The sequence below is a fragment of the Ornithodoros turicata genome, chromosome 1, assembly GCF_037126465.1.
Source record: "Ornithodoros turicata isolate Travis chromosome 1, ASM3712646v1, whole genome shotgun sequence".
NCBI classification, from domain to species: Eukaryota; Metazoa; Arthropoda; class Arachnida; order Ixodida; family Argasidae; genus Ornithodoros; species Ornithodoros turicata.
In genome coordinates, this window is record NC_088201.1 from 160264145 (window position 1) to 160286275 (window position 22131).

General features: G+C 48.3%; 1 protein-coding gene across 1 annotated transcript in view; it reads left to right on the plus strand.

Moving 5' to 3' along the window:
• The window catches only part of LOC135388359 (uncharacterized), a 74022-nt gene that overhangs the window by 1746 nt on the left and 50145 nt on the right, over window positions 1-22131 (plus strand). The window contains exon 2 of the mRNA XM_064617876.1: window positions 19705-19847. Coding sequence (XP_064473946.1) covers window positions 19705-19847 — 143 coding nt within the window. The remainder of the gene's footprint in view (window positions 1-19704; window positions 19848-22131) is intronic.

Sequence of the window (22131 nt, forward strand, 5' to 3'; positions counted from 1 at the left end):
CTGACCGTTCACGGAACGGTCTCTTGAGCCCCGCGCGTGGAATGAAGCACGACATCCAAAATACTCCTGTAGGCGTACATCTCGTTGGAGCTGACGAGCTTGTTGTTCACATAAACGATGATCCTCTTGAAGATGAACCGCTCAGCGTATGGTTTATTGGGAAAACGGTCTCATTCTCCTCCACGTCTCCTCCGTCGTATCTTCCACTTCGTATTGAACACAAGAAGGTTCGAAGACCATCACGTCACTCGCGAGACAAAGTGGTGACCTTTGCACATGTTTCTTCTTTTTTGTTCTATTTTGTTGACGTCATGGCTGGAGCTGGGCGGATGTGTGACCCTCACGAAGAACCAAATATATCTGCTGGGAAACGGGGAGGATGCGTCGCAGTTTATGTTCAAAGGAACATTACCCGTGAATTCAAGCAACTTGTTATCCTATAAAACTGCGTCACATTTTACTACATGTATACACAGGACCTTTAAAATTCTAGTTTAAAAAACGCGAAAATATTTTTGCCCCATTGTATGTACCACCTAGTGGTTGCGTTACTGGTTTCCTGGTATACGTAGACCAAGTTTTGCATTTTATAAATTCAGATGGATATGTTCTATGTCTTGGAGGTGACATCATTATAAATATCTTAGAGCACTCAGAGGGATATAATTAGTTTTCCACGTTGTTACAATCTCATGCCGTGTGAAAAATTATGACCGAACCCCCCATGTGTAACGCACAGACGTCCACTCTTATTGGTCTAACAGTTACAAGGTGTGAAGAATCACAATTAATGGCTGGTGCTGTTGTTGCGGACGCCAGCGACCACTTACCAGTATTTGCTTTCATAGGCATGCATGCCTCGAAAGTTTGAAAGAAAAAAAAGCAAAAGCTAGTACTTTCAAAACGTAAACACTATTTCAGTCGAGAGATTTCGAACGGAAATATAGCAAGAACCAAGAACTACCAGTGCTGGCAACCCTGTGGTTGCTGATGTTGTAAAACTACACGCAGAGGCGGTGGCTGCTGGACACGACATGTTCTTTCAGTGGATCCCAGTACACTGCGGCATACCTGGGCATTACGCAGCTGATGCTGCGGCACGCAGAGCACATCACTCATATATTTCACCAATTCCGACGCTAGGGCCATACCGCGAGGGGCTCGCACCTCGCTGCTACACCGCGTTGACCCGGAGCTTGCCTCTACTTTCCCGACATCGTTCCCTATGCCGTTTGCGTCACTTTACCACCGGCTCCACCTCAACGTGCCCTACAGCCGACGTCTTCTTCACAAGCTTGGAAAGGCGCATTCACCCAACTGTGGCACCCGTGGGACTGTTGAGGACACTGAACATATCTTATTATCGTGTCCACGGTATCAGCAGCACAAACAATATCTACAAGCATCCTTAGCTCGGCTGGATGGCAGACCATTTGAATGGCAGACCATTTGTTCTGGGTGATTGCACACCCGACCATCAGTTTCACGCCATAGAGGCGTTTGTGCGATTTTGCGCAGACTCCAAGTTGGTGGACACAGTATGACTGACAGTGTGTGTGCACAATGTGTGTGGATAGTGTATGTGAGTGACTGACCCAGAGTCTTTGTCACTCACTGGTTTTATTGTAAATAGTCATTTGTGTTTTCTTAAGTGATCTGGACTAGCTGGCTCTCGAAATGAGTGCCTATTTCTCAATTTTTTTCTTTTCATATCAACTCAACTCAACTGAAATATAGCAAACAAATTGGTCATTTATCTACGAAGTAAATAAGGCAAACATTGGTTTTCACATATTCATAAGACAGTATACTACAGTTTATCATATATATTTTCTGCTGGTAGAATATACATTGGCTCGCAAAGCGCGGAAACATTGGGCGACCAAAAAATTAATCCGCATGATTCGTCACAAACGGAAATTATATCAAGCATTTCTAACGGCAAGGGTTAATAGGAGCTTCAAATATTTAACCAGTAGAGGAATAATCTGAAGTCAGTTCTGCGCAAAGCAAAAGCAGGGTACTATAGCTGGCTTTTTCGTGATTTACTATCTACAAAGCGTCATGCAGTATGGAAAAATATGAATAGCACAACTGGTACCGGCAGAGCGAAAACAACTACAACTTTATTACGGAATGATGACTGGGGAGTTTCATCGCCGGGGGCGATACTCTACCCCATAGCTGGTGGTGATGCGGGGAATGAAATAATGAGCCCCTTCACAATATGGATCGAAGTCCTGCAGTGTCCATAGAGGTGAAGGGAGCGTTGAGGGCAGAGCGTTGGCGTGCTGGATACGGCCAGGGACCAGAAGGGGGATTTTGTGAGAGAGGGGGGCGGAAGTCTAGCTCGGTGAGGGATCCGGAGACTACTGTTCGGGAAGGCCGGTAGTGTGGGTAACAGAGAAGAATGTGCTCTAGATCTTCAACAGCACTGCAATGGCTGCAGGGGGAGAGGCAAATTGTCTGAAGCTGTAGCGCCACTGTACTGTGAAGGCTACATCGAGGCACATTCGATGAACAAATGTGGCATCATGACGAGATATATACGTGTAGGCATACGGAAAGCGAGCGCTTGATCAACTCTACCCAGCATAGCATGGCGGGGGGGGGGGAGGATGCCAGCCGTCTGTTGGCCAGAGGTGTCACGAGGCGTCGAAGTACGGACCGACGATCTCCTCTCAGCAGTGCAATACGCGTCCGCCTCCGAGACGAGAGAGCTCCTTCGGTGGCGCTGTCAGCCTGTTCATTGCCGTCGACACCGCAATGGGCTGGAACCCATTGGAGAATGAGCCTGTGGCCCGCTTGGTAGACAAGTTTGTAAGGCATTAACACATCCATAACCAAAGGTCCGGAGGACACTCGGATACCAGAATTCTTAATTGCTTGCAGCGCAGATGTTGAGTCAGTGAATACCACCCAATCCTGTGGGGTAAAGTGAACAATGTGTTGCAGAAAGAAAAGCATGGCACAGAATTCCGCAGCTATTGTGAGGGTTGATGCCAAAGGCGACGTCCGTCGACTACGCCTTCGGGTAGGATGACGAATGCCGACGCGGGCTTGCCATTTCGAGATGCGCCATCGGTGTATGCGGCGGCAGAGGTAGAAAACATCGCGTCTACGAGAGCATAAAATCGGCTCGAAGGACTTGAAGGGGAACCTGATCTTTGCGGTCCTGAAGGTCCGGAAGGCGTGCGAAGGTGGATGGCACAGGCAGCGCAGGGGCGTTCGTCCGTGTGACGTCCTTAGGTATGAAGCCAGTGAGAGCCTGGAACGTCCTCTGCGCGACGCGATTGAAATCACTTTCAGGAATATGTCGAATTTTCCTGAGGAGTGGGTGGCGGGGAATGTGTGCGCGCAAACGTAGGAAGTGTCGAGCAGTTGCCCGCTCGACGGAGGACGTCCACCGGGAGCTCCCCATGTTCAGCTAAGACATGCCCTGTTTCAGCCACTCTTGGAACTCCAGGGCAGCGACGAAGGTCTCGGGCGAACAGAGTCCAAAGGGTACTTAAATATGTTGTAGAAACCCTGTGCAAGACTGGAAGGCTGTAAAGCACAGTTGCCCTCACCAAAGCCGCGTGAGCGGCTAGAAGGGAGCGATGATCACAGCCCCAGCCCCAGCCAGAAAGATGCTGAATTGCAGGAAGCCATCGCTGCACTTTGGTTTCAAGGTGCCTAATTAGGCGAGCCCAGCGCAGGTTCGAGTCCCGGACTACACCAAGGAAGCGATGGGAATGCACAGGCTCGAACTTCTTTGCACCCGCCCAAAGAGGGAATTTAATCATAGCCTTATGGGTGAAAGGGTGCTCGACACACTTTTCGGGTGAAAGGTCCATTCCAAGTCGCGAAAGGTAGAGATGGACATATGGATAGGCTTGTTGCAAACGACGCTGGATGGCTAGTCGTGACTTGCCTACTGTCCAAAGTCCAACGTCATCGACATACACGGAGTGCTACTTTGCGAGGAACTATCGATTTTAGTCGCGTCCTGCCGGTACCACATTAAAGAGTGTAGGACTGAGCATGCTTCCTTGGGCTACGCCTTGATGAACAGGGACGGTATCAGATGCGGTAACAGATATGACAACATATAGGCGAGGCGATATCACATGCGCGCTTAATGTGCAGGAAGTCCGATACAACGAGGCGCCGATGAGCACGAGCCTCTTGGACTGGAGAGACTATGTCGGGAAGTGGATCCATGGAGCTTCGGTGGCGACGAAATCCAGCCATTTCTTGAGTGAACGCACATTGTTTTTCGAGCCACCCGTCGAAGCGACGCAAAACCATTCTCTCCATCACTTTTCCCATACAGCTTGTCAGGCTCACAGGGCGAAGGAGGTTAGGACAGTTGCTTGTCTGGTTTGAGGATAGGAACAACTAATGTCTACTTCCAGGTAGATGGTACGGATCCCTGTCGCCATGACGTATTAGAAACATAAAGAAGAGCTTGGAGTGACCGCTCGTCAAGGTTTCGCAGTGCGGCGTTGGTGATTCTTTTGGGTCCTGGGGACGGTCGCACATTCACAAATGTCAACGCAGTCTTCAGCTCGATTAAAGTAAAGTCGTGGTCCAAAACCTCCGGTGGACGGTGCGAGTGTTGGTGAACTGCTGTTGTCAAGGTCCGGGCAAAAGTGTTATGTACCGCAGACGTTGGGGAAGCCGCCGTTGTGGTTAGGACGACGGAGAAATCTGTTGCTAACGTGGTTTCATCTACGCCCTTAACGATAGTCAATGCCGGGAGAGGATTCTTTTGTGGTGGCGTATCCTTCAGAGCTCGAATTTTCCTCCAGACCTTTGTGGCCGGGTCAAACGGTGAAAGGCGTTGACAAAACTTACGCCAACGCTTCCGGTCCCCTTTCTTAAGTTCTCGTGTTACCTCAGCTTTTATCCGGCCACAATGTCAGGAAGCTGCCCAGTTCGGCGAGGCGTTCTCTCTGCTCGGCGACGTTATGCTCTAAGGTGGCTAACTGCTGGAGAATAACTGACGTGACCTGTTGGCCTTTTAAACAGGACCACCGCGTACTGCATGGCGCAATGAATGCCTTGCGAGAGGGCCTCTGAGGACATACCGTTGTGCACAGATATGCGGAGGGCGGAACGAAAGAGTCTCCAGTTCGTGAAAGAGATCAGTAAATTAGTGGGTGACACAGGCAGTCTATCGTGCGAAATATAGAGGGGAAAGTGGTCACTACCTCGCGTGTCGACATCGGTAGCGCACGACAAGTGGCGAACTATGTCTGCTGAACACCACGAAAGATCCAGGACATCGAGTGACGTTGATGATCGCACGTAAGTTGGCTGTCGGTTGTGAAGTAGGCACATATGAGGAGTCTCCATTGCTTCCAACAACCTCCTTCCCCGTCCGTCCGTTCTACGGCTTCCCCAGGCCGTACGAAGAGCATTGAAATCACCCAGTACGAGAGCTGGGGATTCCAGTGAATTGAATAAGCGTTCGAGGTCAGTCCACGGAACCTGTGCAGCACGACGTAGATAGATGCTGACGACTGTTAACAGCATGTGCCCAAGGCGGCTCTTGCAGGTGACATAATCATAAGGGCGATTACAAACTGTCCCTATGGGTGCAGCCACGAAGTCAATACGAACGTATACCGCTGTTCTGCTCTCAGAGGATTGATGAGACCGATACATTGTATAACCATTAACGGGATGCGCAGCATTCTTGTCATGGTCGCACACAGCTATGAAAGGGAACTTGTATTGATGGAGATGAGATTTAAAATGAGGGAGCTTGTTACGTAGGCTGCGAGGATTCCACTTCATCACGATGGCCTTTCTATACAATTCCATCATGCGGAGGTAAAGATAATGCCTCCAATGGCAGAAGCGCTTGAACCTTGGGCACCTGCGACGCGGCAGGAAATGCAGAGACAATTGCCTTGACTGCCGTGAGCACCGAAGAGAAGAGTGTCAGAGAAGGGACAGCTTCGGTGGTTGATAGTGGTAACTGTCTTCTCATGCCTGATGAATCTGTTACACCGGTGTAAGTGCGTGTAATCTGCCTTGATGCACCAGGATGTGTCGGGTGGCTGGTTCTGATGGGCTTCGTCGCGGTGTTGCCCTGCAACCTTCGTTCGCATTGTCCAGACCGAGGTGGGAGTGTAGGAAAGCCGTGTTCATTCGTACGAGGCGTGGCGGTGGCATTACTGCCGTTGGGATCGACAGAAGGAAGTCGTAATATTCAGTCTTGATGTCTTTTCGTAGCGGCGGTCTAAAGAGGACGATGTAGAATGGCCGGATTTAGAGTTACCACAATTTGGCTCTCTCTTATTGTTGCAGTGTGATCGGCGGTTAGGTCCAGCGCATATGCCACAGCTAGCAGCGCCTCTGCCATTTCGAGCAGTACGGCCAAATCGTTGACAGTTATAGCACTGCATGGAGCCTTCTATGTTTTCGTGAACGATTAAGGTTTGAAATCCGAGGGCAATTCGGTGTGGAAGAGGGATTGTGGGTTGAAAAGTTAGGATGACGCTGCTTAACGGGTGAACACATCTCTGCCATCTTCTGTCATAGAGTGCCGAACCTGTCGCCTTGCAGATATAACCCCGGCGTCATTCAAGTAGAGCAAGAGATCGTCATTGGAGTACTCTGTAGGTACATCATAAATCCTGCCCGTAGTTCTGGCGTACGATTGAGGTGCAGAAGGTAACACAGGGATTTCCGCTAAACACTGAGCTGACAACAGCTTGCGGGCAGCCGCTTCAAACAACGCGGAGACGAAGAGAGAACCATCACGATGGAAACGGTGGTCCGTAACCTGTTGTTGGGCTAGCAGCGTATTTCGCTGGCTACAACATTAGGGTTGACCTTCTAGAAGGAGTAGTCACTAGTTGTTGGTCGAAACAGTACGGAAATACCACCAGCTTGGTTCTTCCTGTTGGTCCAGTCGTGAACGGGTCATGAAGAAAAGTGGCAGTGCTAGCATTGTTCATCTCATCTGTCTGCTGGGGAGTTGCCGGTTCCGAAGCGTCCATGGTGTTATCGGGAACATTCACGTCTTGTGGATTGTCGGCGTCACCCGAGGAAGGGCTCTCAACCCGTTGTCGTTTGGCAGGGCTGGCGGGAACCTGTTGACCGGTAGGAAGTATCATACAGACGTTGAACCTCCCGAGGTCTGTGAATTCCTCCTTTCAACGAGCCGGTGGCTCCAAAAAAGCCTAAGCCTATAAATTTGGACTATATTCCGGAGCAACGGAAAAGCAGCCAGAGCGAAAGAACGTATAGCGTGTATAGAAAATGACCAGGTGTCTGGTAAAGATCTTGCTGACGCTTTTAATAATTACCTTACAAATATAAGAGGCACATCAACGTAGTTACGAAACATTGCAACCTAATTTAAATGCCTTGTCACTTTTCTTTTCTTTTCCGCAAATAGTAGAGGTAGTGATTGTGATTTTTTTGGCGCAAAGACGACGAAGGCCATAACAGTGGGTATGCGAAGAAGTGAATATGAGAGTAAAATTAAAGTAAAAGTAAAATAATGACCTTAAAAAACAAACCATTGCGCATCATAAAAAAACTAAAACTGAAATACCAAGAAGTACGAATTTTACAACTTACCAGTGAGGCCAGTATCCTGGAGGAAGTTAAAAACAGTATCAAACTGAACGAGCGGCTCATCACCCAGTAAGAGGGCTGGGTGAAGAGGTGTGAAGTGCTTGTAAAACATGCTAAAATAACGTTGACGTTGACTTTTAATGAGAGGACATGAGATGATGACATGAACAACAGAGAGCTGCTCACCACAGTGTGTGCATTGAGGAGGCTTCCCTCCTCGAAATAAAAACCCATGAGTAACATAAGTGTGCCCTATTCTCAGTCTGCATCGCAGGGTCTCATGCATTCTGTTTCTCAGAGGATACCCGTGACTTTCAATGTACCTTTCGATAAGGTGGAGCATATTGTTTTCCTATGTATTCCAAAACTCCTGCAACGCGGAGTTTATACATTTTCGCAGGGCTCGAATCATGTCCTGAGCAGGAATATCAAACGGTGTGACGTCGCTGTCCATGGCTTCGGTTGATGCACTGTCGGCATACTCGTTTCCCGGTATCCCGACATGGCTGTGTACCCAGCAAAATATCAACCTGTATTTTTTGTTTGTGATATCTGATGCAAGATACCGTGCCCTGTGGACAAGGGAGTTTTTTTGTCTTATGTGGGCTGCATATTGCCTGCATAGCACCAAGAGAGTCTGTATAAACGAGTGATGATATGATGTTGTGCTGCAAAATGTAATTCAGTGCAACAATTATTCCGTAGACCTCGGTACTAAAAATGGTCATGTACTGGTTCAAACGAATTGCCCTGGTGCATCTCTCAATCACCATGGCACATGATACACCTGTGTTGATTTTGGACCCATCTGTATAGAATCCTGTGTGCTCTCTCAAACTTTCTCTTAATGTTCAAAACTCCTGTTGTAAAACGACCATGTTGGTATCATTTTTGTTGTATCTTGCTAAGAAACTGTTAGACCTTGTGGGTGAGGTCCATCAAGGTTAACGTCTAGTGGTTTCTGATAGAAGACAGTTGAAAGGATAAAAGTGGTACTGTTCAACCTGTTGTGAGATACGCATAGAAAGAGGAGGAACAAGTGAGGCTTGTTCAAGAACAGCCGTTGAAAACGTGTGTCCCCAACACTCGAACGAGCAGCGTGCTGTGAGTAACTTCTCACCCTGAACGCATAAAGGATAGAAAGATAGGCTCGTCGTCTTTTCAATGGCCACTTGCTGCTTTCAACATATAAGCTTTCCACTGGCAAGGTGCGGAAAGCACCAAGAACCAACCGTAGTCCGTAATGATGTACAGTGTCTATGCGTTTTAAGACAGAAAACGTGCTGACCCATAAACAATACACCCGTAATCCAGCCTAGACCGGACCACAGCAGTGTACGCCCCGTGTGAAGTCTGTTGATATGCTCTCCGAGATCTGTGAGACAAAACTTTCAGCAGATTTAATGATTTGGTGCATTTTACCTTAATGTAATGTAACGCGAGCTTCTTGTCAAAAGTAAGCCCCCAAAATTTGTATTCCGATTGTACAATAAGAGGTTGACCATTTATATTCAGAGATGGTTCCGGAAACAGCCCTCTTACCCGTGAAAAGGCACACAAACCGTCTTTTCTGGTGAAAACATAAAACCATTCTTAACTGACCACCTAGTCAGTCTATTAATTGCAAGCTGCAGCTGTCTCTCGCACATGGCAAGATTGGACGTTGCAAAGGATATTTGCACATCGTCCACATAGACTGAATACGTGACCGACGGGGGAAGTGATTGTGTAACTGAATTCATCTTAAGAATGAACAGGGTAACACTCAGTAGATATCCCTGAGGAACACCATTTTCCTGTATGGAAGGACGCGAGAATGTAGTTCCCAGTCGCAACTCCAAACATACTTCCGCGAAGGAATTCTAGAATACATTTGTAAAGCCGACCACGTATTCCGCAAAAGTGAAGGTCTCCTAAAATGCCGTACCGCCATGCCCTGTCATAGGCCTTCTCAAGGTCGAAGCATACAGACCCTATATGTGAAGAATACGGAGCCTCGATGTGGCCTTTACAGCCCTGTGGCGTTACCGCTTGAGACAAGTTGACTCTCCCACCTGCTGCCACTGTAGTGCTCTTGAGGATCTGGAGCAAATTCTTCTTCATTGCCCCCACTACCAACCTTCCCGAACCGCACTCTCTGAGTCTCTTACTCAGCTGGACTCTCGCCCCTTCTCCCTATCGAAATTGCTTGGTCCCTGGCCCAATCCAGCCCAGCAACGATCTGCGCTCAAAACTCTTTTGACATTTCTGGACACCATCGGACTTCGATCGTCATTGTGAAGGGGCTCATTATTTTATTCCCCACATCCCCACCAGCAATGGGGTACAGTATCGCCTCTGGCGATGAACCTCCCCACTCTTCCCCTCAATATAAAGTTGTTGTTGTTCGTACGAAGGCTTCACGGATGGTGGTCTCTAAGCGGACAAGATGATCAGTTGTTGAACACCCCCCTGAGAATCCACGTTGATATTTTTCAAGGCACTTATTTTCTTCCAAGTCATATACAAGGCGGTTATTAATAATCCGTTCAAATGTCTTGCCTAAGCAGCTTGTGAGTGTTACAGGCCTGTAGCTTGAAGGATTGGAAACTTCTTTCTACGGCTTTAGAAATGGAATAATGGTTGCCATCTTCCAACTGGAAGGCAGATGTCCTTCCTGCCAAACTCTATTGAAAAAAAAATGGAGCAGCGTTTCTTGAGAGTTTCTGGACAAACGTTGAAGCATGGAATATGTGATGCGGTCGGACCGAGTTGCCGTCACTTTTGTTGTTGCCAAAACCCTGATATTTCTATGATGGTGAAAGCCATATTATAAGGGAACCTGTCGCTACCTCCGCTTGGTATTACTGTTTTCTCTGCCTTTTCTGTTATGTGTGTGAATTCTCTTCAGTAGTGTGACGAGCTTGATATGTTCTGAAAGTCTTCACAGAGGGCATCTGCCTGTTCATTCATATTCTCACATAGTCTTCTATTTACTTGCAAAAGTGGGATTGAGAAACCAACATAGTCACCCCAGTTAAAAAAGTATCCCAGTGAGCCTCACCTAGTTTCCACCGTGGCGGCCGTGTTAGGATGGCACTTGTTGTATCACGGAATTTGATGATAATCGGGAAGTGGTCAACTCCCCAAAGGATTTTGCTGAACTGTCCAGCGGAAACTCTGGAAGATGGATGGGCTGCACAGGGAAATAATTAGGATAATGAAAGGTCGAGGAAGCTGGTCACATAATACCTCCTACTCCCTCTGTTCTATAGCTGCTGAAGGGGGAAGGTACTAGGAACATACTGTAATGACCCTATGGAAGCTCACTTGGACGGCAACAGCCTCCAAGTTGGTGACGAGTGGAAGGTGTTTTGCAGGAATGGACTGTGGGGAGGATCACAGCAACGCCCCCCTGATGCGCGTGTGGCGTCTGCGCGGTCCTTCCTGAAGATGTTATGCATGCGAAAAGGATTACAATTGTGTTCCTGCAGGTATGTTTTCTGTAAGCAGAAGCACGACGCCCCATACTGTGTCATAACGTCGTTAATGTCCTCCAACTTTGACAAGAGACCTCTACAATCCATTGCAGAATTCTCGTTGTCAGAAATAACAGAATGACGCTAGGGGCACACCGTACCCTGTTGTTCCGTACCTGTTTTTCCGCACCTTTGTTTCCCCTGCCTCTGCCACTTGTCCTCTCACGTTTCTCGTTTACTGGAGAGAAACTGCTTGGAAGACTCGATGACGACTTCTGCGACGCGCAGTTTCATGCGCAGTCGTCATCATCGACTTCCACGTTTAGTGTATTTGTCTGGGAGGGACCCTTGGTAACCACATCCCAGACTGAAAGGGAGCCACCAGCCTCCGAAGAGGTTGCGGCTGCATTATAAGGGCTGGCTTTTAGGCCAGCCCGGAGCATCCACAGAGGACACTTGTGTCTCTCTGTTCTGGTTAGGGAGTGTGGAGTGGAGACCCAGGACTGTGGGTCTTCATAGGCGTAGCACGCCAATTTTCCCGGGGGAGGGGGGGCGAGCCTGGCCACCCGGGCGGGGACGGGAGGAGTCCAGCGGTGCCCGAGCCGGAAACGCAGTGACGACCATGTGCAACGTGTAATATTTATTATGTGGTTGCCAAATTCTCGGCTGGTACATGATGGCAGGTGCGTAGCGGCACATTGGATGGTAGGAAGCAGACACGAGTATCAGCGAACGACGACATGTCTTTAGAAGCCACGAAAAAATAGCATTCTTCGAGCCAACAATTTGAAACGTGTTTTCCCTAGGAGTTGTTCGTTTGATAAACTCGTTTGCTACAGCGCTCAAGTCGACATCGCGAGCTAGCTCATTGTGGCAATGAAGCAAGGCAATATGATTTAACCGGCTTGTCCCATTGTGGAACGCAAGTAAGTTTTGAGCCGCCGTAGGGCACGAGAAGGACCTTTGTGATGTGCAAGACGTCACAGGTATGGTCAATACAATTCGAAGAAGTTGAACAACTTCTGGAAGTATCGTCCTCAGTGGTTCACCTTCCTTTCCTGAGAGCATCTATTTTACGTCCTGAAACGAAGTAAGGCTTACGGAACGCTGCTTTGCAATGTCCAACAGCATATCTCGATGAAGCTGAAGGCGACCTGCATCAAGATCTCCTTTATAGAATTCGCACAGATAAGCGCTGTCAGTTTCTCCCATCAAGAACTATTCGACTTTCGTCACGTGGTCCCACATTCCGGCAGGAAACCGAGTGCACAGAGACGCATGAACCGTGTCAATTACCATGTAGAACCTCTGTCGAGAATAGGCTTCCGAGGATCTAAACTCGTGTGCTTGAGATCCTTCGTCGTAACGACGTGGTGCTTGTCGCTGCTTATCGGAAGGCTGGGGCTCCCAGTTTTGAGCTCCTCAGCCGTGGCTTTCACCGTGCTCCAAAAGCCAAGGAATTTGTCGCGGAGTTCAGCAACACATTCTTTAACGGCCTTCACTATTTGCTCTGCATGCCCAAACTGCAAGCTCTTCTTCTGCAGAGCACAATTTGCGCTCTCCAATCTCTCGAACACCAGGATCATCAGCCTGAGCATGAAATATGAATCAAATTTTCCGAGCGCTTTTGCATAGCCACTGGCTCTTGCTCCTGTGTCATTCTTTTCATCCGATGACAGAGCGAAAAGGAACTGCACCAACTCAAGAGTAGTTACTTGACACTGACCGCATTGAGGATGCCTTTAGCGTCCACGGCGTTTTACAGAATTGTCTGAGGGCCGGTGTCTCCTCCTTCTGGAACTGTTCGAACCAGCTGAGGCGCTTTGGAGATGTTTCCACAAAATTTACCAAGTCGGCGAACAAGCTGACAAAGTCTCGACACACATCAATTTGCTTACACAAGTCTTGAAACACTAGGTTGAGAGTGTGCGCAAGGCAGTACACATACATCGCCCTTGGTTGAATATCCTGAACTAGGGCTTGAAGTCCACCGCTTTTGCCGGACACATTTGCAGCCCCGTCGTAGCATTGTCCGCGGCAGTTCTCAATTTGAAGGTTCAGTCGACACAACACGTCTTTCAGAATTGAGAAGAGGGTGCTTGCTCTCGTATCGGCCGTCACGTAAAATCCAATAAAGACTTCTTCCACTTCAAGACCCTCTTTGACGTACCTGAGGCAAAATGATATCTGCTCCTGCGTGCTAATATCAGAGGTCTCCTCAGCAATCACCGCGTAAAACAACGCGTCCTGCACTTCTCTGATTAGGGAACGGAGCATGCTGTGGGTAATGAGTTCAAGCATCTCATTTTGCAAGTCCGGCGAAATCCACTTACACCTACTTTTGTTGAGCCATGAACCGAGACCTGGCACATCCGCTTCCCGCAACGTAAGAAGCTGCCTCAAGTTACCTTCGTCCTCATCGTGACCGCGAAGTGAGAGCCCTTGACATGCCAGAAAGCGAACACACGACAGAACTGCCAACAGAGCTTGACGACTTTGCTTCATTTGGCTGAGCTTCGATTCAGAGAGCGCTATCGCTACGTTAGCTCCTGTGCTTGCAGTTCTCAGCGCCAGTGGAAGCTTCACGATGAAGCGCTGACTTCTCATGACTCCGGAATCGTTGAAGAGCTTTCTTCCAATTCTCGAAACCTTGTTCAACGAATGCAGCGTATGAGTCTTCGTCCCGCGATGTGCATGGAAGCGGGATTTTTTTGTCCCTGGCAGTGACCAAATGAAACAGTACACCTTACCAATTTCAGCGTTGTAGGAAAGCCATCCGTAGGTGGATTCCCAACTCTTAAGGTAGCCCCGCCCGCCGCTGCCTTTGCTGGATGATGGCTCGTTCTTCTCATGACTTCTTCCAATGGTAAGTTTTTCAGATGGCGGGGATGGCCCGTCTCCTGCAACATCTGCTGAGCTTGCACCAGTGGACTTACCAGCAGCAAACTGGGTGTTCACGTCACTATCGAGTGGTGAAATACTGACGGTGTGTGGATCTTGCGAGCTGGCGGTTTCGGGCGCATCAGTAGACAATCTAGGCTTTCTAATGACATACTTGTCCATTCTGCATGTCGTGTTGACGGACCCGTCTCCTAGAACAACGTGTCGAACAGAAATGGTCGTCGCGTCTGCAGGGCAGCGTCGCGCGAGCATGCAAGGTCACTAGCAGACGCGGCGCTTGCCTTCACTGGTTGCTCGCATGGCAGCGGCGGGGTGGCTCCCGGCTCTGGAACCTCAGAAGCGTTTAGGTTAAGCTCACGCCGCTGGCGAAGGAAAGGTGGAGGCTTCTTGAACTCACAGCCTGGGGGGGGGGGGGCACGAGCCCCACTGCCCCCCCCCCCGTTTTCTACGCTTATGTGGGTCTTCACGGACACTCTGTGTGGTGCCACTCCCCTACGCACACCTCAGAAAACATTCCTTTCTTTTGTAAGTCCAGCTGTGCTTTTGCTGCGTTATATGTCATTTTTTGTTCGGTCCTGATTCTAAGTGTATCTTTTTCGTCTTTCCAGCGTGGGCATGGCCTCGGATATGCTGGATGGCTGCCTTAACAATTGACACAGTGAAATTCTTTGCTACATGACTCCGGTGTGTGGTCATTACCGGCACACTTTGGGCAAACTTGTTGTCCTCGACACATCTGGGAGCTGTGGCCGAAGCGTTGGCATTTAAAGCATCGTCCGGGGTTTGGAATGGATGGTCATACATGAGAGTTAATGTAGCCGGCCTTGGTCTCGAATGGGAGTGTGTGCAACTGAAAAGAGAGTATTATACATGCGTTTTTTGGACTTCCTTACCATCCCTTCTCATCACAATGCGCTTTGCACATACAACCCCTTGATCCTTCAATCCTTCCTCGACCTCCGCTTCAGAGCATGAAAAGAGTTCTTCCTCGGAGATCACGCCTTTCACTATATTTAAGGTGCGGTATGTTGTGACCGTGACTTTGATGTCACAAACCTGTTTCGCTGCTTGAAGTGCAGTGCTCTGTTGTTTTGTGCGGACTTCAACCTGAAGATTCCCAGTGTTTAATTTTTTTAGCATTGTAAGACTTGCCCAGAAGTTTCTGAAGCTCCTTTGCTAGAAGAAATGGTGATACTTTCGCAAGAGGTCTGGATTAATTGTCAGATTTTATCACAAGTACTTTTGGGAACCAGGGTTCCGGGTTCAAACCTACGACATCAAGCCCCTGTCTATCGGTGCGATGACTTTTCAAGGGCCGATCACGATTTTTTGTGCTGGCTGAATCCATGAAGAGATGTATGTCATTCAGTGCAGTAGGGTGCCGCTCACCAGCGAGCCCAACCAGGGTAGCGTACGGTCTGCACGTTAACACTTCCCGTACACAATACCCAAGTGCAGCTTCAACGAAATATTGAAAGAACTGCCCAAGGTTGACCATTGCCGCGAAAGAAGGTGAAAAAGAAAAACAGAGGAGGGGGAGGAGATGAAAAGACAAAGTAAGGAAAAACGAGATGGCGACTAGCTGAGTAGTCCTGACCGGGCCTTCCAGGACCACGTGTCTATGGGAAGCAGGGGCCAAAGTGGTGTATTGCTTTCCAAGAGGGGCCCGAAAGGGTCCAAAACAACATTTGGGTCCACTCAACCAGCAGGATCCTCCTTTCCCCAGACACGGGACAGCCACGCACAGCTATACGCGGGGTCTCCTTCCTGTGGCGACCCAGCCGTGAGTGCAGGAGAGGGCTACTGCGGCTGCTACCCGGCAATGGGGGCGCCACTTTCCCGACGCCTGAGAAGTAGTCATTTACTGTTATTTAGTTATTTATTTTCACATCGAGGATGTATGAATGCACATCCCGGCACGCCCCCAGATTGCTACGCCACCTTATTTAAAAAGCAGCTGACCAGCGATATTGTTATCACTGTACTTTAGATGATGGGCCCCATGAACACCGAAGCGTCATTTCATATAATTGCCTTGCTGTTGTACGCCGTCTCTGTCTATTCATCACGTAACATCTCAGTTTCCGTTCTCTAGACCACTTTTAGATAATTTGAAACGTTAGGCTCTTTCGAACCACAACACGCCTGAAACTTATTGAACGGAACAGTAACCTTTATCAGTAGTCCTTACCAGAGCTGAGGTAGCTCGTTACTGTGACTAAGCTACTTCGTGCGGTAACTTTTAACTTAACTCGTTGCTTTTGAGCTCCAGTAACTTCCTGGGGAACTCGTTCCTCTTTTTGGTAGTGTGTCAAAGTTACCTGTGGTAAGTTCCTTTCGTTCGATTCTGGTATACAAATATCGCAATCTGCACCCACCCTCTCAATGAGACGACAGCCACGTGCGCGGCGCGTTTGGCTCCGCTTCCCTGTGGCTGCACGTTGCAAATTTAATGCCGCCTAGTAAGCAGCGAGCTTTTGAAAGGCTGAAGTACCTTTATTTAAACTCCTGGTTATACTGTAATTTGGCGGGTATTCTCCACCACGAAGTGGGCACTTTCTGAGCATTGTGCCCTTCAGCCCGCACATAGACGTGCTTCACTCTTATTTTTCCTACGCACAATCTGTTTCTGGAATTCATTATTCCCTTTCGCCACATTGCCACCAGCAAAGGGGCAGATTATCGTCCATGGCGATGAAACTTCCCAATCATCATCATCGAATAAAGTTGTTGCTGCTGGAATTCGGTTCCTTCTGCTAACAGGACTATTCACACGAATGATTTTCGTTGCCATGCAAGACTGCTCCTGACATAGACTTAAAGTAGAACAGATGTAAATTTTAACACCCTGTTCTCTTTCTTTAAAACTGTTAAGAAGGCCAGCAAAGTGCACCATGAGAAGTAATTCACCCCACAGTGTTATAATTATCGCAGCAATTGAATTTAAAGTACGCCGCGCAATAACAGCCTGTGTCCTTGCGCTGACTCTACACAGTCCGCGCTCGCTGATTGGTTTAGAGTATCACCTGCTAGTCAGCTGTTCATGGCTCTTAGGACTCCAGTTTCTGGACAATGCATCAACATCTATCAACAAGCATTCCCTCTTCACCAACCTCGAACAAAGGACACACACATCCCTAGGACGCCTGGCTAGTGCCACCAGCTCTCTAGCCAACAGGGGGGCTCTTCCTCGGCTCCCAGCTAGTCCACCTACGCCGCCATGGCGCGAGTTCGTGCCCGCAACAACGCCTTACAACCCGGGTCTACAGAAGAAGAGCGAGTCCAGCCCCCTGGTGGCCAGGATGGCTGCTGAGAACCTGATAAGCGACGTCTATCACACACATACTCTGATGTTCACGGATGGCTCCATTGACCACCGTTCCGAGAGCTTTACCAGCGCGTACTACATCCCGTCAATGAACATGGCCTGGCAAGGGAAATCAGTTCGTTACCCAATCTCATCTACGACGGCCGAACTCCTGGCCTCGTTACACGCAGCTGCTGCGGTTCAAGTCACCGGAATAACTAAGGCCGTTTTGCTTACGGAACTCCAGAAGTGCCCTCAACAACGTGATGAACCCCATGTGTGGTAGCATCCTAGCCCGATATATAAGGAGGTCGTGTGTCCAGCATAGGCTAACCGGAGGTCAGCTTACACTCCAATGGATCCCGTCTCCTGGCGGCATCAGAGGCAACGAACGAGTGGACGAGCTAGCATCCTCAGCACACCACAGCTGCAGCCCATCCTTACCAGTCCGGGCCGACACTGACAGGCACATGGTCGTCAAACAGCTAGTTGAGGTGCGTCATCCTGGCATGCAGGACATCATGCAGAATCACCGACCCTCTCTTCCCACGAAAAACCTTCCCCGTGGTATGCAGTCAATGCTCCATCGACTACGCATGGGATCTGCGTTCACGAACTCGCAATTGTTCAAGATCGACTCCAGGGAGGACTCCAGTTGCGGACACTGTAATCATCTGGACACTATCGCACATATCCTGACAGAATGCCGTGCATACCATACTACGCGGGAAACTCATCTTCCCCACGCCAGGCCTGGCATACTGACGGACGTCCTCTTCCCCGAAGTTTCTTGTGCAGAACGACTTTCAAAAACTCGCGGCCTCGCGCGCTTTCTTCAAGAAACGGGCCTAGCGGAAAGACCACTATAGTGCACCTCTCACCTACAGTGTGCCTCCGTCCCATCAGTATCGGTCATCCTGCCCTATGCATCACTTTGAAGTCCTCAACTCCCCTCTCTCACTTTCCTTTCTTTTTTCTCTTCTTTTTTGTTTTGTTTTGCTATAGTCGTGATGATGCCCACTTGAGTGCGACCAACAACGGCAAGCTCCCTCGACACCCCCTCATGGCTCTTAAGAAGAATTGCACACAGCGTATACGATGCGGGACAAGAAATTCATCCATGCCCACGGTCACCCTTTCAATTGCTAATCTCCCCCAAGGGAAAAGTTTACTGACTAGAAAAGAAAAAAGCCCTCACGGGCAAAACAATGACGCACTGACCTCGATTGACCGCGCAGACGCTGTGATGTCATACTTCGTCCCTCTCCTAACTCGTTACGCCCTGGGGGCGAGTCGAGAGTGAATAAGCGCGCCTGTGTTTGTGTATTTTTTTTTGGGGGGGGGGGGGGAACTGCATGTGTCTAAATATTTTGTTCGGCTCGACGAACTGACGCATATACTTTCATTAGGCATCTTCAACTGTAAATATTTTGAACAGCCCTCTGTACTTCTTTACCAAGGCTTCAGTGTGCATGTATGTATGTTTTGGCCGTAAATTTGGGGACTCAGTTGACGTTCATCATAGGGACGAGCTGTGTTTTGGTAATAACAGCCTGTATTGTATCCCAAGACGAAAACTTGGCGTGGTTCTACGAATGCGCGTAGAAGACAACTTGTCGCATCGAACTGTTTATGTTCATGTCATAGGTTTATTAAACATATTCTGACCAGAATACAACTGGTACCCCTGTCACACGGGGAAACTGAATGCCATTCCCAACGAACGACATTCGTATGAATGTCATTCGCAAAGGCTAGGCGTAGCTACACGGCAAAGAGAAATGACATTCCGTGCTGATGATAATGGCGATTCGTGAAATAGTTGGACAGCTTCATACGACTGTGCATGCACTCAATCTTTATATACTTTTGCGTGCTTCTGAAAACTGCGTTCAACATCGCGCTTTGGAACCTGCGCTTTGCTTTGAGCCCGTGCTTTGCATGTCGTACAAGGCCGAAGCTATGTCGAGTACGCATCTGGACGGAGGAGGTAACCAAACAAGATGGCTGGTCGCGCCGAGAACGATTTTGCGGCCGGCGATGAACAATGCCACGCGCAACAGCTGATCTGTCTCGTGATCTGGCCACTGGGGCCGTTCTCTTTCCCCACGCGCAACAGCTGATACGGATGGAACTGCAGTGGCTGTAGGCGAAACTCCTGCCATGATGTCCGCCATAGCGCTGAGCATGGCGTCCGTGTTGACAGCGGACGAGAGTAGTTGGGTAGTATCGTGTCAACGTTACTTTACATAGAATGTCTGCTTTCCTCATCTCAGATGCACAATTTTTACAAAAAAATATATAATAATAGACCGCAATCCTCCTGCAAAGGATCTTCCCCTCCGATATCATAATGTTAGGAAGTAATAGGAAAACAATAATGCCACAACTGTCATTGATGCACATGAAAACGTCCTCTCTGACCGCTTCTCTCGAATATGATTTTCGCCACACTCGCAGGTCACGTGATATTTGTGCCAAGGCGTTACAGCTGTCACTTGGGCATCACGGGGGCCACGATGTTGATGCAGATCCCGCTACTTCTAGCTTGCCTCTTCACTTGGGAATGTGTTAGAAGCCAGAACGATCAGATTGCCTGGAATGTGAGTAACGAGACCTGTTTTTGTGCGCAAGTAACGACTCAACTGACAATTTCGGGACATTACTATGTTAGTACGAATAGCAAAGACTTTATTTTCATGGCGAAATCGATCAGATAATAGTAGTGGGGAGTCGGCAGGCTTCACTGACTCAAAAGCTATTTTAAATACATTTTCGCACACGAGGCTAACGTTTACAAAAAACTGTCATCTCCTATAGCAATGATTCTTTTGGATTTGCAGTTGTTTCTATGTATCCACATAATGTTTGTTGGCACTACTCTCCCCGAACCAAAAAGTGTCTCCCACATTTTGAGTCATGGCATTCGAAGCTTCTTAAGCGGGGGTTTTCTGTCTTATGTATCGGCAATGCTCTAAAGAAAAATTGTTCGCATTTAATTCAGTCGAGTTTCGAGCGGATGACGCATGAGGGTGCTGGGTTTGCAGAACCTGTGTTGATAGCGGTTGACGTGACGAGGGGGATATATTTAATAAGGAAAGAGAAAGACGAAAGAGAGAAAAAGAGAGAAAGGGAGGTCCAAGACGAGACTCAAGCGCTTAACTAAGGGATTAGAAAGGGATGTAGATTGTGATGGGTTGGAGCGAGGTAGATTGGAAGTCATTCCTTATCACCATAAGCTTTCTTGTGTCATCAAGGAAGTGGCCAACAGGAATGGGGTACAAGTTCTACTCTTTGTCCTGTAGTATTCTAGATGTTCCGTGAACAGCAACCTGTACCCAGACTATAAGTTAGCAACAGTGTATTTACAGGTTCACTCTGAATAAAGATGGCATATGAACACATCTCAGACTACGCTGAGACATTACATGCACCTTGTAAGTTGTTGGGGTTATGCGTCCAGGCAACCAGAGGTGCAGAAATGTTGAGCATGTCAAACACATGTTCTACCGTACACCCTTACCATGTGGAAAGCTTACATTGATCAGAGCGGACACTGTGTAAATGTCAGGTTCGAAGAACATGAATATTCTATCAGGTCTGATGGCAGTACTAACATACCTTTGCATTGTAAGGCGTGAGGTTCCTATCCATCGTTCGATTGTGTGCCGGTCGGGAGGAGCACGTCTAAGGGTCAACGTGAGTTGATGGAAGCCTTTCAAAGGAAAAACAACACGGACACGGCCATGACTGCTACGTCAGTGCCTCGTCTTAATGGAAAAAGAGTATAACTTCCTTGATAGATGTCATAGTGCTGGCCCCTGAGGTGTGTTATCAGGAATGTTTAGATACTGGTCTACTGGATACACGAGGCAAAGCCAAGTCGAGCCAAGTCGTTTGCGGTACTGTGAAACTTGAAAGGTGAAATTAGATGTTAGGAGTGATACTCATGCTTACATAGCGCGCGTGGTTTGAAGCGTAGGAAACACTAGCACCTCGATTATGTCCGATGCGGAAACGGCGGTTGTGAGGAAAGTAGTCTTGCAGAAAATAAAAGCTGTGCCTTTTTTTTTCGTGTGTGTGGTACAGTGTTCCAGAAGCGTCACCGACTGGTTGAAAGAACACCACGTATTTGGCGTCATGGAAGAAACGAATGCAGCGTGTAGCTTTGTGTACCACAAGTGTGTACAACCAGTGTGTAGCTCATGCTAAATGCATCTGAGAGGCCAGAATGAACAATGAAGCGTACAGCAACGCGACAGATACCTAATATATCACTACGTTGTGCTGACAGCACCTCTCTGGAGATATTACAGAATTTTAGGAAGTCGTAGGCACCTTCGATGTCGACTCAGTATAGCTGTCATTCAATCAGATATCAGCAACGTGTTCTCCGTCACTCCAAAGGAATCGTGCAACTGGTTTATTTTTGCGGAACGGTTATCATGAAACGTCTGCTTTCCTAAAACGCGCTGTTGTTGGTGCATACGATAGGGAGTGCATATCATACACCATTACTCCATTAACCTAATTGATGACTGCGTACCTTGGAGACGTCGAGAGTACCCGTACCGAGGTGCTACCGTGACAACGCTCGTTCCCTAGGTGTACAGGCATTGTTCGTCATTTTTCGAAATATTCATTCAACATCACATCATACACGGCCTTGCTTACAGCCCATCACATCATAAGCCATCATTCGTCATCACCATAATAGCCCATCACATCATCACCCATCATTCAGCATCACTATCACAGCTCATCAAATCATAATCATTCATTCAGCGTCAACATCACAGCTCATCACAGCTCATCACATCATTGTCCGCCATTTAACATGCCAACTCGTCACATTATTACTCATCATTTGACATCACAGCCCATACC